This window comes from Malus domestica, chromosome 09 (genome assembly GCF_042453785.1).
Source record: "Malus domestica chromosome 09, GDT2T_hap1".
NCBI classification, from domain to species: domain Eukaryota; kingdom Viridiplantae; phylum Streptophyta; class Magnoliopsida; order Rosales; family Rosaceae; genus Malus; species Malus domestica.
In genome coordinates this window covers 6215112-6236641 of record NC_091669.1, presented here as the reverse complement: position 1 = coordinate 6236641, position 21530 = coordinate 6215112, and the positions used below count along the sequence as shown (strand labels likewise).

The following is a 21530-nucleotide window of genomic DNA, read 5'->3' as shown; positions in this document are numbered from 1 at the left end:
TGCAAGTTGTTTTAAGGGTGTTTTTCTTATTTGTTGTGTTATGTCGATTTGTAGAATAAATTTGTATTAGCAGTAAGTATATTTTGGTGATTAAATCAAATGTTTTAACTTTTATTAGTTAACTTTGTGCTCTTATTTGTCTCAAAAGTTATGTTATATTGCATTGTTTTCAAGACTTGGACCTGGTTATTGGTTAATCGTTATCATCCAGTTCATAAGCATGTTTACTGACGGTAAAAAAACACGAAAAATATCACAAAAATACATTTATTTTTACATGTTATTTTTATGGGAGGATGATTCCCTTCTCTCTCACTACTCTTCTTCTCACCCCTTCCTTTTAATTTAGACTGTTAGAAAGAAAAAAAAAAATCAAAGGACTTGAAATTGTGCTTCATATTTAATTATTTTATTGCTTTTAATGCTTTTGGTCAAATCCAATTGAATCCACAAACTACGAACATCAAAATTTTCCATCAAATGGGATTTGGATTCTCTCCTGAGCTAAACCTTATGAGCATTCTAAGTAAATCATACAGACAGTTGGATTTTGATTCAACAGCTAAAAAAAAGGAACTCCTCTAAAAGTTATAATAATTGTAACTATTGAATTAAAATCCAACAGCTCGTGTGATTTGATCATGAAGCTCAGCAGGCTGAGCTCAGGAGAGGATCCAAATCCCATCAAATGTACCATGAGTGATGTGTGGAAGAGGAGGAGGGTAAGCGATGATGTGAATGAAATCTTGGGGATTTTGGGATCGTGTATATTCATTATACGTGATCAGTTTTTGTTAAGTACTATTTATATTTAATTTAAAATTTAAAATTTAAAATAATTTCTGACCGCACGATATACGATGAACGGATACAATCACAGAATTCCTAGAATCCTTAGGAAAAAGATCCGACGAGGATCCTTTTCCGATGTGAATAATGGTGGAAAAGATGAAAGATTGTTGAACAAAAACCACATGGAAAAAAAAAACTTTTTAACTAAAATAGTCTATGAAATTGGCATAACTCATTACTTTGATTCATAATAATGAAATTTGATAGAAGTGATCTTAAGTCTGTCTATCATAAATTATGGGTCATTCCGTAAAAAACCTGTCAATATCCTCGTTAAGTGGATAAGTTGATTTGGCAAAAATATGCTTAAAAAGGTGAGTCACGTGATATTTCACATGACAATTTAACAATAATATTAATAGATTTTTTATAGAATAATCAAAATAATTTACAGTAGATAAACTCAAATATCATTTCTACCAATTTTCATTATCAGAAATCAAAATAAAAAATTACATCAATATTAATGACTATTTTAACTAGAAAAAATTTAAAATTAAAACTCATTAAATATGTGACACAGCTCTAAGTTATTAAATTTATTTTTGAATGGTCTAAATTAAAAAACAATGAGAGGGGGGAGATACAAGAAGAAGAGAATCAAGTCCATTATTACGGAGTGAAGACTGAAAGAGTGTGAACCTGGAACCGGTGTTGCTGTTCGAAGTTGAAAAGACAGAAAGGCACACACCAAACTGACACAAACTCGGGACACGTGCCGTGGCCGAATGTCCCACCCTCAAAGTAATGACGACGTAAATAAAATTTGCCAACTTGCCCAACTTTCCTCCCTCCCTCCCTCCCTCCCCCTGTCCTTCGGTTCTTCTGCCCATCTACTACAAACCCTACACACACACTCACCTCCCCGTCCGTGCTATCTTTCTTGTCCGCCTTCTTTTTCCTTTTTCCCTTCCTCTTTTTCTCTTCCTATATATTTTATTTTGGACAAAGATCCGAAGATTCAAACTCTTGAAATTTGATCAAACGGTTACAATTATTATCACTTTTATAAGGATCCTTATTTGTAGCCGTTTGATCAAATTTCAAGAATTCAGATCTCCAGATCTTTAGGATTTGGTGGGGTGAAATCCGGCAGGGATCTCTATCCTTTTATTTTGATATAAATATCAAGTTTAAAGTGTTGTGATTTGCTGAGCCTAATGGCGTATGTTGTATGATGTAGTTGAATCTAACTCTAGACGCATAGACATACTCTACTCGTTCCGTTATGAATCGATCACAAATATGATGATTTAAATGAAGAGAGGGAAGGGAAAAAGTAAAGGAGATGGGGATAAGCTAACAACTAAGCTACGGTTGGCAATGACAATTCTGGCAAAAATGAAAGCAACCCTACTTAAAACTTTTAAAAGTGTGGGGATTTAAGATTTCTTTCTAAGAACACAAATCATGCCATAAGATTAGGCTTTAACCAAACTTGTCTGTTACTTAAACTCCTTATGCAGTTGTCTCAATATGATGTTGAAGAGAAGATAAGCATTTTTTTTTTTTTTTGAAAAATGATGGTACATATAACATAAAGCACCATTGATCATTGTCGTTAATAGTGAGTTTTGGATGAACGTCAATTAGAGAAATTTGGTTGTCACTTGAAAAAGTTCATCTGCATTGGCTCTAGAAAAAGCTTGTTCACTCATAAAAATTCTTTAGAGTTGTCACATATGAAAAAAAAAAAATCCTAAAACATGAATATATCATCTTTGCTTCTTTATATACTTCTATGACACGCAAGTTCATCATGTCACATAAGACAACTTTCTCCCGCTATGATGATTGCTCTTGCATTTCTTCCATAAGACCCAATGGCCCTGTGTGTAGAGTTGCCCTACCTAAGAACTTCTCGTTCTCCTTGTGCTTTGTTCACATGTTATCCATTTGAGCTAGTACTGCAACCCTACAATTCAGTTTCAAACTTAAACCCTAATCTATGACCACAAATCTTGTAGTTGTATACATCTAGCCTGCAAGTTGCATGGTCGTTTGTAAGTCTGTGACCCAATTAAATTGTGTTCCCCTTCATTGTGAATAGCAAGGCTGGAACTACTCTAAACCAGATCATGTGGAACTGGAAATGATAATGAAGGGCAGGCAACCCAGCTCAAAAGGAATAGGCCTTTTATATTCCTTTATAATTTCTTTACAAAAAAAATTGCAAACTGATGTCAAACATTCAGTGGTATTAAAATTACAGATGCACACAAAATCATATATATAATCATATTTCATTTTACCAAAACAATACACAATTTCGTCTGAAAAATAAAACATTATTTTGTGAGATGATCACTGTTGACGTACGTATACATATTTTAGAAAAATATACCTCTACGTATTTTAGAAAATAATATCGTTCAAGATATATTTTTTCTTTGAAAGTATGAGAAGAGCACGTTACATTCACATGGGACATGACTAATTCACACCCCACCTCTTTTTCTTCTGAAAATGAAGATCATGTCTGCAAATCCAAAAGCTTTTTCATTTCTGACAATTTATAACCGGAAGCTTTTTCATACTTAATTTTTTATTCTACATGTTTGAGCCAATGTCGGTATTTGATGCATTATTGATCAAGTACCGACATTGGCTCAAACATTTAGAATAAAAAATTAAGTATGAAAAAGATAATATTGATCAAGTATGACACTAAAATAAAGTGGATGAAAATTTAGGGACATACTACAAACTTATATTTATTGTAGCCAAATCCGAAAATACAAATAAGAAATCCTAATTTTGAGAATTTTTTGTTCATTTTTGTTTTAAATCTTCCATTTTGTGTGATGTTTAGGTTTAGGTCCCTTCGGAGCTTCTCAATTTAGTCTAGTGATAAGCAAGATGTCTTAATTTTGACTCTTCTTGTTTGGACTATAAATAAAAATAAGGCTACTATGAAATCAATCTATTTATATTTATAGGAGTCATGCGACAACTGCCCACCGACTTTAAGGCCCAACGTAGGATAATCCCCTAAGGCTCTGGATACCGCTTTTCACTATTCCACAATTGTTTGAGGGCTCGCACTCTACCCATCCGAAGCGCATCTATCATATGGACGACCAATCCTGATAATCTCTCGTCTCCTTAAACAACAAGGGATGTGTCACCAGACACGTTGGTGTCATGCGCAACAAGCGTGCAATGATCGTAACAAGGCCAACAATGAGTCACCAAACACGCTGGTCCCCCAGGAAAATGCCACCAGACACGCTGGTCCCAGATTCCTAGCGGATGCCAGCAACCAAGAATTGCAATTTTTGTCAGCATCAAATGATTGATCTACCCTTGCACCAGCTCAGTTATATGATCAAGGTTGCTCTTCCCCAGCCGCTTATAAATAGGACCAAAGGCCTTCAAACTAAGCATTTTCGTCAATTGTCAATCTCTATGTTTACAAACCTTAAGTGGTTCTTCAATTAATCTAACTGCTTTTCAACACAAACCAATTGCTCTTCAGAAACTCTCTCAGGTCTTCAGCTACAACCCTAAGCTTTCTTCAAAGCAAACACTGCCTAGGATCCTTGAGATCTAAAACATTTATAGCATTGCTAGCACACCCCAACCCAAATCAGGGTATACTGGCTGTCACGTAAGGGTGACGTAACCATGTGCACAGTGCGGAAACAATGATAATAATAAAGAAGACGAATAAATAAAAACCAATTCATAAGAGTACTAGCTAAGAGGAGTGCTAGAATATGAGTGAATTCACAATCAAAGCATAAATAGCCTAAGTTCAGTCCAGAAAACAAGTACTAATTAAATGACACTCAAAGATGTCCTACATTGTGATATTTTGTCAAAACCTCCGTTCAATCCTCGCAAGCCACCAACGGACAAGCTTACCTAAAATCTGGAGGGGTGCAAAACAGAAAGTGTGAGTGGGCAAAAACAAAGCTTTTCAAAACCATTTCATTTATCAAATGCTCTAACCCATTGCCGTAAAACATGTATAACTTTCCCAAAAATGGAATATAACTATACATATATATATATATATATATATATATCAATCAATTTATACTTCACATAATCATAAACATAAATATGTCATGCCAAAATATAAAACAGAATAAGTAACTCAGGTGAAAATAAATTCATGGAAAATAACATATTGGTCGGAACCCCTGCAGAAGTCTGTATGGCTGAATTCATAGCTCATTAGTTAATCTAGCCGGAGTCACTACAAGTGACCTATACGACACTACACTGCACACAAGTTGGAACCACTGTAATGGTCTGTACGACATGACTGAGTGTAATATAATTATGCTCATTACTACATTCTCATTATAACTGTGCGATAAATCGCTAGTCACTTACGAGTTGAAACCACCTATAATGGTCTGTACGACAAGACTGTGCACCTAAATTGGATCGAATGTGAGCATATGGTGCGGGAGGTGACATTATAAACAGGCATGTGCCCTATCTTTGGCTAAATCACTAACACCGCAGTGCAGGTTTATGAGCTCAATGTTACTCAATTAATCATAACCGTTATTCACATTCACAATTCATAAACTCACCTGAGACTTACCTGACCGTCCTCAGCATCACAATTATATATATAAGCAAACATCATATGCATATTCTAAATGTAAAATATTTGGCATGGCAATTTAAGTCATAATTCATTTAAATGCATTTTCTGGGAAAAATACCAAGCATATACATATTTACTTAAAACCAAAAGCTCACTCACTGGTATGTCGAAGGGTCGTAGCCCTCGAGTCGCCCTTGACTGCGCTCATCCTCGGGATAAGTCTCCCCTATATGCGAAACAACTATAAAAACGTTAATTTAAAACACATAACCAATACTAGCTAATAACTTCTCATATAATGCTCAAATAGGATGTTTGAATATACCAACGTGATCTACACAACCTCACGAACATCCCCATATTTTTAGAAAAATTTTCTGACCACCCACGCGCCGACGGAGGCACAGCCCTACGTACCCCTACGCGCGGCCAAACCTTAACTGAGGCCTAACGGCCATTAAGAATATTCCGTTAAATTTAAGGAATATTCCGTTAAAATCAACCAACGCCGTTAGTTGCCGTTAGGAATATTCCGTCACAGTTGATGGAATATTCCGTCATCCCTTACCTTCGAACTCCGGCGACAGTTGCCGTTGCTGGAAACTGAAAAATCTTAAAATCCTTATATCTCAATCATTTCTTAATCAAAACTCATGAAATTGGTCTCAATTTAAAGCTTATAACTAGAAGAACACATCTTTACCAATTTCAAGGTTTGAAATCCACGAAAACTCGCCGGAGAAAGCTCGATAATCCGACGAAAACTTAAAACTCGTCGAACTTGATTTTCCGACGTCCAAATCGTTTGGTTTTTCTTCTCCGAGCTTCGTGAGGATGATCCAAAGCTCCCTATGTCCTTAAAAACTCCTAAAAATCTCACATTAATTAGTGCATGAACCGTGCATGAAATCTGAGGTTAGAGTTCTCGGGGTTTTTGAAGCTATCAAGTTCTAAAAATAGCATATACGAACTCAGAAGCTTGCAAGGAGTTCGAATCTTAACTTCTTGACGTTGATCCACGTCTGAATGAGAGGGTTCGAGATTTGTCCGTCCACTTGTACGGACGTTGCAGAAAAATCGAAAGGGAGAGGAGAGAGAGTGCACAGGGGAAAGGTTGAGTATGTGTGTGTGTGTGTGTGTGTGTGTGTGTGTGTGTGTGTGTGTGTGTGTGTGTGTGTTGGTCCTACTTGGCCCCAGTTTGGGGTTGAGGTGATTTTAAAAAAAGCTCCTATGAAAAAAAGCTGGGAGTGTTTTTGGTGTTTGGTAAACTTAAAAAAAATGGCTTATTTTGGAAGCTGCTGTGAGAATAAGCTGAAATCAAAGGAAAAAGCTGAAGCTGCAATTTGTAGCTTTGGAAAACTGGTTTTTTTTCAAAGCACATAGAACTACAGTGCTCCTTTAATGAAAAGATCCACTATTAGACTGCTTTTTTTTTTCCAAAAGCACTTTTACAAAAAAGTTTACCAAACACTCTGCTGATTTATTTCACAGCCGCTTATTCTCACAGCACAGCCGCTTATTCTCACATCAGTTTTTTTTCAAAGCACAGCAATACCAAACCAGCCCTAAGGTCTTCCAATACACAAAACAAACTCTTTAAGTCCCAAATGTTCCAAAAACTTAGGAAAATCTTTGAATTGGTCCAAATAAAACTTCACCCACATAACCACACAAAACATCCAAGAGTAAATAAGTAATCTCACGCTGTTGAAAATAAATATTTCGGGACGGGCTGTGACAATTGCAACCTCATGGTATGATTCAGTTAATGAACATTCCAACCAAAACTAATCACCTCTTTGAGACAAAGTTTTCCCTTCAGTCCACCCCCGTGATAAAACAATTCCTCTAGCATTATTCTACCTTAATTACATAGCATGGAAATTGCTAAAGTTTACTGCTTTCCTTATATTTTACAATTTATTTATTTTTTAAGTCATGTAGATTGGTTCATCAGCCCAATTCTCTTTTATAAACGCTTACATTCTCGATTCCATCGTGAAATGATTACATTCAATTTTTTGTCTCTACTCTTATCTTATTTTCAATTTTAACTTAGGCAAACACTTATTTTCAAATTGGATTTTAAGTCCTCGTTCGCCGAAGCATATAAAAATAAAAAATAATAAATAAATAAAAAACTTAACCAAACTAGCGTCTCATTTGTTGCACAATCATTTGGTTAAAAAGTCTGATTTTATGCAGAACTTTCATAAACACTCCCACAGTGGCACGCCTATTCTCTCTTCTTATGAAGCCATCTTGCTGTATTGAGACTGAAAGTAACACTCAAGACAAATACGTTTTAACTATGTCTGAGTTTTTAACACTAACACTTCTTAACGACAAGTTTCATACCAATGTAGTTTATATCAACATATCCAAAATTTATTTTTTATTTTTTAATAAATAAAACTAGAATACTATTTCCATAATTTGGATATGTGGACAAACAGTTATGGATACGCTCTAAATTTTTATGCTTCCTTTAGCTTTTTGATATATTTGTTTAGGGGTGTGCTATCCACACACCCTATTTTACTTCTCACACACCTCTTGATAATTTTTGTCCATTGATCTTCTTCAATTCATCCGATCCGACGATCGAAAATTAAAAAGGTGTATGAGAAGTAAAATGAGGTGTGTGGATATCACACCCCTTTATTTATTTGAAAAATCCAAGCACTAACCAAAATTGAAATTGAATTCTTATTTTGTCGTTCCTGTTTATTTCATAGTCTATCAAAATTCAGAAGAATCAATGTATATCCTTTCCGCAAACTTTATAAGTCATGGCTTTACCGCTGCTCTCTATCTTTACACCAAATTTTCTTAAAGTGTAGGCCCTTGTTCTACCTGTCTATTGAATTGTAGTCCACATATAATTAATTCTCTAATTACAAATGATTATTTGATCATGATTACTGATCATGATTCATAACCATATGGAATGATCATGCAAAGTGTCATAATTCTCAACTAGTGTTCTAATTAGTAATTACCATTGTTCAATACATTCATAACATGGCCCTCGGATTCCTTTTCAATTTTATTTTGTATTTTAGCTTATTTTTCCACGAAAGGCTTCCCAATTATTATTGGCAGTGATGCTCAAATGCATTTTATATGCAAAAGCCTTGTAGTTCACTCTTTCATGCACCCTATCAAACTCATTATAAATATATTATTATCGTTCTGTGTGAGTAAACTCGAAACATTTTTTTGTTAAGTGAAGATTGTGTGCCGCTAGACCAAACTAATCATTGCAAGTCAAAAAAGTTATGGACAATTTCATTTTTAGATGTACGGGTGCAAGGTGAAATGATGAAAAGGGAACACAAATGTTAACCTTGGCTTCTTTATGAAGCAAGAAGTTTGTACCCCATTACCTTTTTGCATCCAAATTATACTATAAATAATATAAAGATAGGGACTGGGTGGGGTTCATACGTACAAAGTAAAGAATAAAATCGCAACTAAAACCGAGGTTGAGCAACATGGTCTTGGTAAATAAAGTTGGAAAAGTAAAATTTGGCAAGCACTAAAGAGTGAAATGAAGAATTTGGGGGACAAAACAAGAGATGTAATTACCTTTTTGTTAGGTTTTAGAAACAGAATGCATTATGCAGACTCCACTTGTGTAAAGGCAATGAAAGTGGCTATTGAAATTTCTTCTGCAGAATGCATTATGCGGACTCCACTTGGGAGTCTGGAACTGAGGGATTTAGGGGATGAGTTTGACAGAACACCAGCCCAAACAAGACCATTTAGATTTGAACATTTGGTCAGAGTCCAAAATCTATAACCCAATGTTTTTATTGCCTGAACTATTTGGGCTCAATACCTTTATAGACTGAGGGATTTGGGGGATATTTTCTTCCATCGGATAAATTCTTTGTATTTGGAATTTGATATTTTAAGTTGATTACACATTGTAAATTTTAGTTTCAAAACTCAAACATAGTTTGAACTGGGATTAATACGTATTTAACCCGAATGCTGCTTTCAGTCTTGACTTTACAGATGGCTTGAGAAAAAGAGAGATAGGCGTGCCACTTTTAGAAGTTGCAAATAGGCAATGCTTGTAAAAGTTGCGGGTAAATCGACTTCTTAACGAAATTATTGTGCACTGAATGGGACATTGGTCCAGTTATGTTCTTTTATGTGCCTCGAGCGAACGACGACTTAAAATTCAGTGTAAATTTGTGTGTTTTTTTTTTTTCCTAAAATGTAAATAAAAGAGAAATGGAAAGTAAAGTGAGAAATAGAAGAATATAATCATTTCATGATGAAGTCGAGATACAACGTTTACAAAAGTACAATCTAGGCTGATGGGCCAAGCTACATGACTTGAAATGTAAATAAACTGAAAATATAAAGAAATCAATAAAACTCCAGTAAGATTCACGCCATGAAGGGTGAGATAATGCTAGAAGAGTCCACTGAGCTCACTGGTATCATATTGGACTTAGTACAAAACATGTGCCTCGGAGTGAAAATTAGGGTGGTTAGAATTGCATGTCAACCGAATCATATCACGGGATGACAGAGCTGTAAAAGTTTTAGATCTCAGGGATCGTAGGCAATGTTTGCTTCAAAGATAGGCTTTTGAGATTGTAGCTGAAGAGTTAGAGGTTTGCTGAAGAACAATTGGGGTTGTGTTGAAAATAAGTTGGATTGATCGAAGAATTACTGTGTGTTTGGTATAATCGTACAAATTGAATTTGACAAAGGTCTTGAGCTTAAAGGCCTCTAGTTTTATTTATAGGCAATGAGGAAAGAGCAACCTTAATCATATCGTTGAGTTGGAGCGAGGGTAGATTGGTAAGTTGGCATTGACAATGACTGTAACTCTTTGTTGATGGTCTCAGTTATGTCAAGTTACGTTTCACACAATCACAGCCATGACGTCAACGTTTTGGGTGACGCGTGTGTTGCCCTTTAAGAAGGCGAGATATGCCTGAGTCTGATGGTCTTTGTGGTAGACACATTTATGGGGATAAACCTATCTGCCCTTGAACGAGTTGGGATCATCCGAGTCCTGGAATAGGATCGCAGATTGAGATTCGAAGTTGGTGAGCCCAAGTTATACGACTTAGTGTAAATAAGGATAAATTAGCCCCATAACATAACTTAATTTTATTTATGGCTTAACAACAAATAAAGAAACAAATGACAATGCATGCTCGATTTCAGATATTATCAACCTGACAATGGTATTCTAGGTGTATATAAGTTTTTTTCTATAACATCATACTTCGCGGGTTGACTTCTCTTTATCTATCATACGACGTACAAAGTTTTTCTTTTGAAACAATAATATTTTATTCCTAGAAATCATACAATGAGTTAGTTATATATAGTATCATGGATCCATATAAGTCGAACTTGAAATCTCCCAAAATATCGTTACACCCTATTTGCTTTAGTTCAAGTTGGCTACCATACTCCAAGTCTAGTGTTACTTGCACAACTTTCTACCCTCTAATTTTGTTGTTTTAGAACGGTCAAGCCTCACAACTTCAAGTAGCGTGAAACTAATTAACAACACGTACACCCCAGCAGATCTATATCCAATGCCTCATTGGGTCACCTCTCATCCAAAAGACCAAAAAATAAGATAAGATGATAAGCACACGTGGCACAAATCCAATTACTGCTTACTCCTACAAACACTCTCTCTCTCCTCCCCAATCCTCTCTCCCTCCACTCCCAACCATGGCCTCACCAACACTCCTAACTCCTACCTCTAAACTCAAATCTCTTCCTCCAATCAAGTCCACCAAATCCACTACCATCACCACAACCACAATCCCACAACCTCGACGCCGCGAATTCTTATCGTTCGTGGCGACAGCAGCAGTAGCAACTCTGTCCTCGCCAGCATGGCTCTTCCCGCTCACACCAGCAGCATGTGCCGCTTCGGACGAGGAGTACGTAAAAGAAACGGAGGAGATTATCAACAAGGTCAGAACGACCATTAACATGGATAGAAACGACCCCAATGTGGCTTCTGCCGTGGCGGAGCTGAGAGAAACATCAAACTCATGGGTGGCCAAGTACAGGAGGGAGAAGACTCTGCTCAGTAGGGTTTCTTTTAGAGACATTTACTCAGCAATCAATGCGGTTTCAGGGCATTATGTTAGTTTTGGACCGACAGCTCCGCTTCCGGCGAAGAGAAAGGCTAGGATTTTAGAAGAGGTGGAAACTGCAGAGAAGGCATTGTTAAGGGGCAGATAAATCTGTAAAGAGATATACTGGTAACTGATCAGTATTCATGGAGAGATGAGAGAGGAGCAAATTTTAATTTGTTTTTCTTTTTGTATTATTACTATAATTAGTATTTTGAACTGTTTAATTGTTTACATTTTATTTGTTATCGTGAGGTTACAGAGTTAGATTATTGGTGGGGATGAAAACCCTCTTTGATATATAACATCTCTACAGAATGCTTATCCTCATTAACAGTGGTGCCCATTACTATTAACTACAAAATGAACACGGAGAAATTATTGTGTTTTACTAAAGCATCGACACATGATATGTTATTGTTAGCTAAAATTCATTGCTATCTTTGTACCATACATGATATATGGGGAAGTTTCAATGAAGAAGGTTGCACGTACTTCCGATCTCCATTTATTTGATGTTCCCGCAACAGATTATTTGTATAAAAATGGAATCCATCTCCAATATCCGAAAATTCTAAATCCAAAATATATTGAAGTTTCAAGTTCCACAGCGACAAAACTATTTTCGAAAGGCTTTTGTATATTAGTTCCAAAATCTGGCCTGGTATGTCTGCCCTAATAAATTCAGTAATTTTCATTTTGGGCTTAGTAATTGTCCATACACGACCTTTTATATACAGGAGGCCTCTACTTGCTAATATACAAACTGGTACCTTTTTCCTTATTTTTTGTTCGACAATGTAAGCACAAGGACACTTTTTCTTAATGAAAATGCCTTCATTCTGTTAAAAATCTTCACTTTACCGCAGTGGTGGAAAATAATAATGTCTATGCACTTTGGTGTGGGTTTAATCCTTACTGATCTCTCTTCTCCCTAACAACTAACAATTTAATCTACTAATGTATATAGTTTGTAAAAGAAAACTTAAAGGCAACTTTGGGGTGGATGTGCAGAAAACTATCAAAATAGTCCTATTTGCATAAGGGCGGCTAATAGACTATACATGAATAGTATGAACTTTGAATATAATCAGCAGGCTACAAATATTTGGGCCTTAATAAACAGGCAAAAGAGTAGTAGTTTTACTCAAAGGGCATGTATTTCTTTAACAAATGCACTTAAAGAGAGTGAAGAAGGCAAAAATTGCTTGCTGGCATGGGATGTTGTCCTGAATCACAAGCAATTTGTTGACATCTCTCTTAATTATAAGAGAATGTTGATTAGTCAAATTAAGTGATGCAATTAGTTTGGTGGTCTCTCCTTGTTAACAATTTGCTTACCTTCTAGTCTGTATATATATTCCAAAATCAAATCCTACGACCATGCACATTAACATATAATCTTATCTAATTATCAGCATGCATGGTTGGCAACTGTAACTATTTCATAATTGACATGGTCCAATTTTTATTCAATAGTCTAACCGGTTACGAGAAACTCTTTTTTTAAAGTCAAACAATGCCAAGATAATCCGAAAATCCACTTTTCTGGCAAATATTTTGTGCGAATTTTTCTTCGAGGATTATGATACATCTTATGCAAGTGATATTGGAAGAATGAGTTTAGCCCTTGACTAATTATAATTTGTATGAAACTGAATTAAAGAGTTGCGTGGCCTTAATAGATTAGGTTGACACCGTCGCTAAACAGCCTGATGGTGTATAGGAAAACCTAATTTTGGACCCGATCCATGTTGTACGTGAAACTAGAAAAGTTTTAAATGAGATAACCTTCATTGACTTTTATATATATATATATATATCGTTTTTTGTGGTGTCATGATTGCCGCATTTAGCTTCACACCTATTGCGTATATAGCACAACGGTTTCGTTAGGCCACGCCATTAATAATTGAAGATTCAAAATTACCCCTAGTTGTGCCAAATTCTTTGTCACGTTTAGTGTACATGCATATTGGGCTTAGTAAACATGTCGTATTTGTCGTGTTTGTGTTATACTAGTTATCTAAATGAGTTAGGTCGTATTGTGCAAACCTGTTATCTTAGCAGGTCCTTAAGATAAGAGATGATTCGACAACGATTCGATTCAATTCGATTTGTTAACCGATCGTATCGTTTTGTGTCGAGTTAATGAGTCATGCAAGAAATTATCATGCCTATATCTAGATTTGACAAACAATATCTTATCCGGTTCTTAATGAGTGATCTGTTAGCGATCTGACTCGTTTACAAGTTGACCAGAACTTTAACATCATCTGAATTTGGTTTCTTATACAGTTCAAAGATTCAGCATAAAATAGTCTAGCTGCTAGAAATCTTGCAATTTTAAAAGTATGCTTGTTGCACTTAGACACTGTTAAACCTAATATCCTGTTGGCACCAAATTAGCACATCCCTTGGTTTTGTTTAACGCATATACTCCCTTTTGATCTTTAGGTACCAAAAACTTATACAATAATTGGACTGGCAGCCAGCTAGCTAGTGCTTCAAGCTTTGTAAAGGGGAATTGAGGGGGTGCTTGAAGGCATTTATAGGCCTCAGAATTATCCCCGTACATGTATTTTTACGAGTAAATGAGTGAAAAATCTATATGAGTCTAGCTTTCCTGCCCTCCTACGCACGAAAACATAAAAGAGAACCGTTGAGATTTATTCCTTTCATGCGTACGACGACAGCAGAGCAAAACTCATACAAGCTTACTAGCTTAGCAATTAGAAAGGCATAAATTCAGTGGGGCTTAAGAGGGGACACTCGGGCAATAACTCCATCCATCCAAGCCCATTAGGTATCATCACCAACCCAACACATCTACCTCCTTCTATCTAACTTATCATCTAAATTTTTTAGTTAAAAACCCATCATCCAATTTTTGTTTGCCCATTTTAATTTTAATTTCTGAGATGGACGTGTGAATTAATTAGAGTTGGAGTCAATTAAGGCACAAATATCTCCAATTAAATTTCATTTTTTCATCTTCTTCCCCAAGAATATTCAGACTTCATAATCCCCTTCAATTGCGGGGACTAATAAGATATTTTATGAAAATTTGACGGCTATTGAAAAAGTTAGTCATACTTATAATATTCTTCAAGAGCGAGACTGCAACTTGAAAAGAACAAAATAACAACAACATATAAAGGCTAAACTTTTTTTTTTTTTGTAGTCTCTATAACGAGATACTACTTTTAAATGAATCGGTAAAAAAAATGTTCCCCGCCCTTATCACCCACACCACCCGCCCCTACCCTTTTTGGCCTTTCCTATGCCTCCCACCTCAGTCACAAATACTGAGATTTGCTATAGAATCCTAGCAAAATTACTTCCCACGCCGTTGCCATGAATGTACAAGAAACTCAAGCTATTTAATCCATTCTCTCTCTCTCTCTCTCTCTCTCTCTCTCTCTCAAGTTACCCCAACTTCATTTCCCAGATATCCCCGTCAAAATCTTGGTCTCTTGCGTGCGAAAGTAGCATGCCAAAAGATGGCGGAGACTTCACCACTGTGTTACGATTCACAACTTTTTACCACATGAGTCGATAAAATAGGGCCTCAACATAGATCCTATTATTTCATTGTTAACTTTTTTTGTAATTGTGTTACCTTTGTAAGTTAAATCTATCAGTGCAATCGCCACTTGACTTTGACATTATTGTCCTACGGTTTTGACAATTGCTTAATATTGATGCACTATCAACCATGTGTTGTCTATGCGTACGTAAAGTCTGCACTTCTTGTTTTTGTTGCCCCATGCAATTATATATTTGTTCAATTTAGATTTTTTTATACAGTTACATATTTGTTCATTTTAGTTGAAATAATAGCCGCTCACTTTTTCTCCCCAAAAAATTTAGTCGAAATAAATAACCAAAATATTTATACTTACTAGCATGAAACGTGATTGTCTAACTTTATTTCTTTACACAAAAGAAGTGGGCGATTTGGACTCCCACTTACAAATAGGAAACAATACTGCTAAACTTTAGTAGCAAGTGACTACTAGTAATAAAATTTAGTACCACCGTATACTTAAACACACCTAGCCTCTTCCGTGTCATGATATGATTTTTTAGGTATCAATTATTTTCTTCTTAACTATAGAGAATTTTTTTATGATCATGAAATCTTAGGTATTTGTCCCTTCAAAATGAAGTAATTGTATATTGAATTTCTTTTAGATTTTTTAGCCAAAATGGTCCATGAGATTGTCATAACTTCTCACTTTGGTCAATGAGATTTAAACTCGATAGAAGTGCTCTTTGGATTGTACACTATTAATCATTTTGGTCATTCTGTGAAAAATCTTTATTAAATTGAAGAAATCACCAGTTTGAAGGGAGGGATTGATTTGACAAAAATATCTTGAATTTAACGAAGACTTATCACAGAATGACCAGAATGATTGACGGTGGACAATCTCAAAAACCAGTTATATTGATTTTAAATATCAGAGACCAAAGTGATGAGTTATTTGAAAATTTGATTTTAGAAGGTAGAAACATTTTGCTTCATGTATAGAATATAACTCAAACAGAAATATATATATATATATATAAAGGTTGTGATATTCACACACCTCATTTTACTTCTCACACACATTTTTACTTTTCGGCCTTCAGATTGGATGAATTGAAGAAGATCAATGGACAAAAATTATCAAGGGGTATGTGAGAAGTACACACCCCTAAAAAGAAGTCACCTATACCAAACACCCAACAAGGAGCAGTTACATATACACTTCACAATTTGGAAGATTGAAGGAGGATTTGTTTTCCCAACCCCCAACTAGCAGCTAGCTTACTACTACTTGAGTGAGGATCTCGAGAATCTTCGAATCACATCCGTTCATCGTGTGTCAGTTTTTGTCAGGTACTGTTTATATTCAATATTAAATAATAAAAAATTACAATAATTTCTGACCGCACAATGTACGATGAATAGATATGATTGGAGGATCTCCAGAATCCTCACAAAGAGGATCCGGCGAGGATCCTCTTGGCTACTACTTAAGGCCATCTCCAATCGAAAGAAGGCCAGATGGCTCTCTTTAGCTCTATAGCCATCCAAGAAATTAATATTTTAATGAACAGTGTCAAGCTATATTTCTTACCATCTTCAACCGAGGGGGCCAAATGGTCATAGGTCAAACATAGCCCTGTGACAAAACCATCTCCAATCGATGGGGCCAAAGGGATATAGGCCAAACATAATTTATTATTTTAATTGAATTAATATTTTTACTTAAATTAAACTACCTTATTTTAATTTATTATTTTAATTGAATTAATATGGTTGCATAATTTATTATTTTAATTGAATTAATATAGAATGTGAAGAATTGAAATAAAATGAAGTAAAATAGTATTGAATGGTGAAAATTATGTGAGAAATGGTGTATGAATGACTTAGGTATTTATAGGAAAAAAATTAGAATTTTTTATTTTTAAAATTTTGTCTGAAAAAAAAAATTCAAATGTAACGGTAACCTGGCGTTAACTAGCTGTTGCTATTCAAACTTTGGGCTAGCCCAGGGTTGGCTGGCTCATTTGGTCCAGCTAGTTGGCTTGATATGGTGTTTTTGGCCCAGTGGGGCTCACGAGCCATTTGACTTAACTCTCGGTTGGAGACGATTTTCGTATCATTTCGAGCTATTTTTAACCCTATGACTCTCTGGCCGGATCAGTTAGAGATGGCCTAACCATTCAACTTTAATGCAGGGCCATAAAGAGACAGTCTACTTGCTGATGACGGACCTAATATATATTATATTACTTTTTTTATCAAAGATAATATATATTATATTACACTAAAAAGTTTTTTAATTCTATGAAATATGAAAATAAAAAATTAACAAATGATATAATTTATACTAAATTTATTTAAATAATGAGAAGATGAGAATTTAAAATTTAAATGCAATGCGTTGGAAAAGAAAAAAACTAACCACCTAAACAATCTCCGATAACCACTTAAAATAAATTAAATAGACAAAAACTTTTGGTACTTCTCTTTTAATTTTTTTTCTTTCTTATTTCTTCCCCACTTCTCAAGCTTGCTGCCCTTTTATATTTTTTTCTCTTTCCTGAGTATATATAATTTTTTAAGTTCGAACGAACCAGAAATCTTACAACGTTTTGGCACTGACCACTTTGGCCAACTATTTTGTTTTTATATAAATGGTATAATTCCCTTTCAAAGTGCTCCTCTAATGGCCTATGAAAATCAAATCAAATGCACCTCAGTTTGACTTTCAATCAGAGTCAGAAAGTTATCACAATGAATGATTGATGCAATATATATGGAAAAGACTTCTATTAAAATAGATTCTTGAAATTGATCTCTCTTTTTGTTTAGTGTATCGACTTCAATAGAGATTGACATTATCTCTAAATTTTATTACTGTACATTAATTTAAAAGAAATTTTAAGAAAATTTTCTCAAAATGAGATTCTTCATGAATTGTTTATTATTTTATAGTTTAATATTAATTATCGTGTTAATATTATAAAATATATAAAAATTTCTTTTAATTTAATTATTTTGTTTAAGTTTTGATATGATACAGATATAGAGTCCACAAATTTAATAATATAATGCCTAGTGAATTATACAAAAGACATCAACAACAAAAATTATACAAAAGATAATGATTTTTTAAAATTATTTAAAAATCTAAAATCCATAAAAACAAAATAGGAAGAGAAAAAAAAAATAAACAAAATAAAAACCACATCCACCACTTTCTCCTCTTTCCCTCCAATTTCCCCACCTTCCCACCGGCCCGCGACCCCCACCTCCGTATAGTTTCCCCACCCAATTATCTCCTGTAACTTTCTTACAAAAATTACAGAAAAATCCCTTTCTCTTCAACAATCCGAAGCTCCTAGAAGCTGATCATGTGACTGGGTTGGCAGGAGCCAGTGAGGAAAGTACATCTTGTGATAAAAACCCTATGAAAAATGGAGAGCCGTATATAATATCATAATAATTATAAAGCTTTGTCCTCCATTGTATGTATGTTGCATGCAAGCTAGCTAGGTGGGAAAAGAATCCGGGTTTTGATTTAAACTCATCACAAAATCTGTTAAAGGCTTCTAGTTGATGCTTGCTTAGCTCAGATTTATGTACAAATTAATCAGACTGCAATTTCAGCCAGTTAATACAAGATATATGCCTTTATAATACAGAATCTGGTTGAATTTACAATCTTTTGAGAATTTTTTTCTTTGGCATGAAATCCAACAATTCCAACAGTTCAGCTCCAAAAATAAAGAGAAACAAATTAAATTTATTCTTTCTTGAAAGGAGGACTGGAGAATGTAGTTGAAAATTTTGAAAGGACGGAAAATGAAGAACAAACATACATATTCATATTCTTATTTCCCTGGCTACAATAAAGAAAGAAGACTACAAAATAAAGAAAGAAGACTATAAATTGCCAAGACGGCTACATAATCAAAGGACTACATATTTTCACAAAATAGTTAGAGGGTGTATGTATAAAGACCTAATTGATAACAAACAAGAAAACAATATTAAACCCTGATAAATAATATGAAAGTAAGCAAAATCATGAGTTTTGTTATAATACTTACATGTATGTAATATAATTATCGTGTGACAGCCATATATAATTCATGTGATAGAATACGTAAATACCAAACAACCCTAGCATAAAAATAAACCAAATTACTAACTTTAATATTTTCCAACATATTTGAATGTGTGATATATCTTGTGATAAGTTGAAGATAAATATCGCTATATCAAACACTTTTTCGAGATGAAACAAAATTATTTTATTGATAATCAAGCATTGCAATTTTCCAAAAGAACCTCACAGATAAGATCCAGAGGTTATATAAACAAAAAAGATTCAAGTTCAAAGAACAAAGCCAACTTGGTCAATCTATATGCCACGACATTTACAGAGCGTCGGGCATGTATAATGCAACAATTTGAAAGAGAACTTAAGTAGAATTTATTGTCAATTAATGGGTTTAGGATCGAAGCATCACGACTGGCTGCTAAATCAAATATTTTAGACCATATCCAAAAGAAACATCAAAAGTGCTAAATAGGATAAAAAGATGGAAACTTTAACGAAAAACTCCCAGTACTGTTCACTTTAACGAAAAACCATATTTTTACACTAAAAAATCAATCACAGTACTATTCACTTTACATTTTATTTTGTTTTTATCTTTAAAACTCAAAGTTTTCAAGCCATTTTCATTAGTTTTCTTTAAAAAGATAGCAAATTTCTTTCGATCGATGAGTTTTATTTGAAGTTGAATTGACGCCTAATGTCCCAAGTGTTTTTTTAAAAGGAAAACTAATGAGAATGACTTGAAAACTTTGAGTTTTAATCAAAAGGATAAAAAGATGTTGTAAGTAATAGTACCATAATTGACTTTTTAGGGTAAAATAATAATTTGGCACATCCTTTATAAAGAAGAAGATTTAATATCTAACTTCAAATCGTCATGCCAGAGATCAAATGAAACAAGCTAAATTTAATATTTTAATCGAAGATGCTCAGTCAAAAATCTTACAATTGCAATCTGCAAGGGTTGGGCAGATGTGTTGTTACATCAATTCCAATGATGGTTTCTATTTAATTCCAAGAATCCTGAAACAATAAAACTCATTTGGTATAGAAAATGAATAATATTAGGAATAACAAAATTTTTAAATCAAATGATATATCAATAATAAAAAATAAGTACGTTAATCGATATTTAATTAATAATCTAATCATCTATAAACACATCATTTGATTTGCAAATTTGGGTTAAAAATTTGGGTAATGCTAGAGAGACTAAATTTTGTAAACTAAATGACATAGAAGTTGATAACTAGATTATTACTTAGTGTTGATTAATGTGTTTATTTGTTATTGGTGACACATCATTTAGTTTCTAAATTTAGTTTCCCTAGCATTACTCTAAAAAAAATTGATCTCTTTAGCATTACTCATATAAAATTAATGCAAGCTCTTCCTAAAAAATAAAGGAAAACTAATGAAAATGGCTTGAAAACTTTGAGTTTTTACGATAAGGACAAAATAAAGGGTAAAGTGAAAAGTACGAGAATTGACTTTTTAGTGTAAAAATGTGATTTTTCATTAAAATGAACAGTACCGAAAACTTTTCGTTAAAATTCCAAAAAAATAATTCAATGAAATGTACTCTCTTATCAACTTTTAGTGCAGCTCCAGCGGGAGCTCGTGCTTGAGGGACATGATGCAGAATAGGGCTTGATTGCTTGAGGGAGAAAGCCCAATGTTGGCTAGCGAGCGAGCCCAAGCGGGCCCGAGGGAGAGGCCCATGGATTCGTGACGGCCCAAGCGCCCGAAGGCAGTTTGACGTGGGCTGACGTCAGCCGCCTTTTTTATATTTTTTCTGTCAGTTTATCCTCCCCATCTTCTCTAGCTACCTGCTTCGACAAAAAAAATTATGTCGAATCTTCAGATTCGCACCAAATTGCAGTATTTAATCGAGCAAAAACCAAATAGCAATCCATTTTGTGAAGGCGTTGGGTTTGGAGACCTAGGTCTGGGGAATTTAGATTTGAACAAATCCCACTCCTAAATTCATTGAAACCGACCCCCAAATTTACCTCCAGATGTAGGAGTTGCAGGCGGCGGGCGGGGGAAACGTCGTTGAGGTTGCTGTAGTAGCACAAGGAGGGAGACGGAGGGACGCCGACTTCGGCCCTGCAACCTGGACTTGGGTTTAGGTGAATTTCGGATTTGGACAAAGATAACCCCCAAAATCACCAAATCCAACCCCCAATTATTTTGTATTATATTATAAATAAATAAAGTAGTAATATTTTATTACCAATTGTCAGGGCTATTCAGTGTAGAGGTGAAGATACAAAAGACGGTTACTGTTCATTAAGAGCAATTACTGCTTGTTGGGTGGATAGCATAGTGGATAGCCCTAGAAGGCCTCCA

At 34.7% G+C, this 21530-nt stretch overlaps 1 protein-coding gene across 1 annotated transcript; it reads left to right on the top strand.

The window, feature by feature from the left end:
• The first annotated feature begins 11037 nt into the window (after positions 1–11037).
• LOC103442529 (photosystem II repair protein PSB27-H1, chloroplastic) lies at positions 11038–11880 on the top strand. Its single transcript, XM_008381330.3, has one exon. It carries the CDS (start codon positions 11045–11047, stop codon positions 11657–11659), a length of 615 nt encoding a protein of 204 aa, XP_008379552.2. The 5' UTR covers positions 11038–11044; the 3' UTR covers positions 11660–11880.
• Positions 11881–21530: the final 9650 nt, after the last annotated feature.

Coding starts and splice junctions, on each gene's coding strand:
- LOC103442529 (XM_008381330.3), top strand. CDS start 11,045: ATGATAAGCACACGTGGCACAAATCCAATTACTGCTTACTCCTACAAA.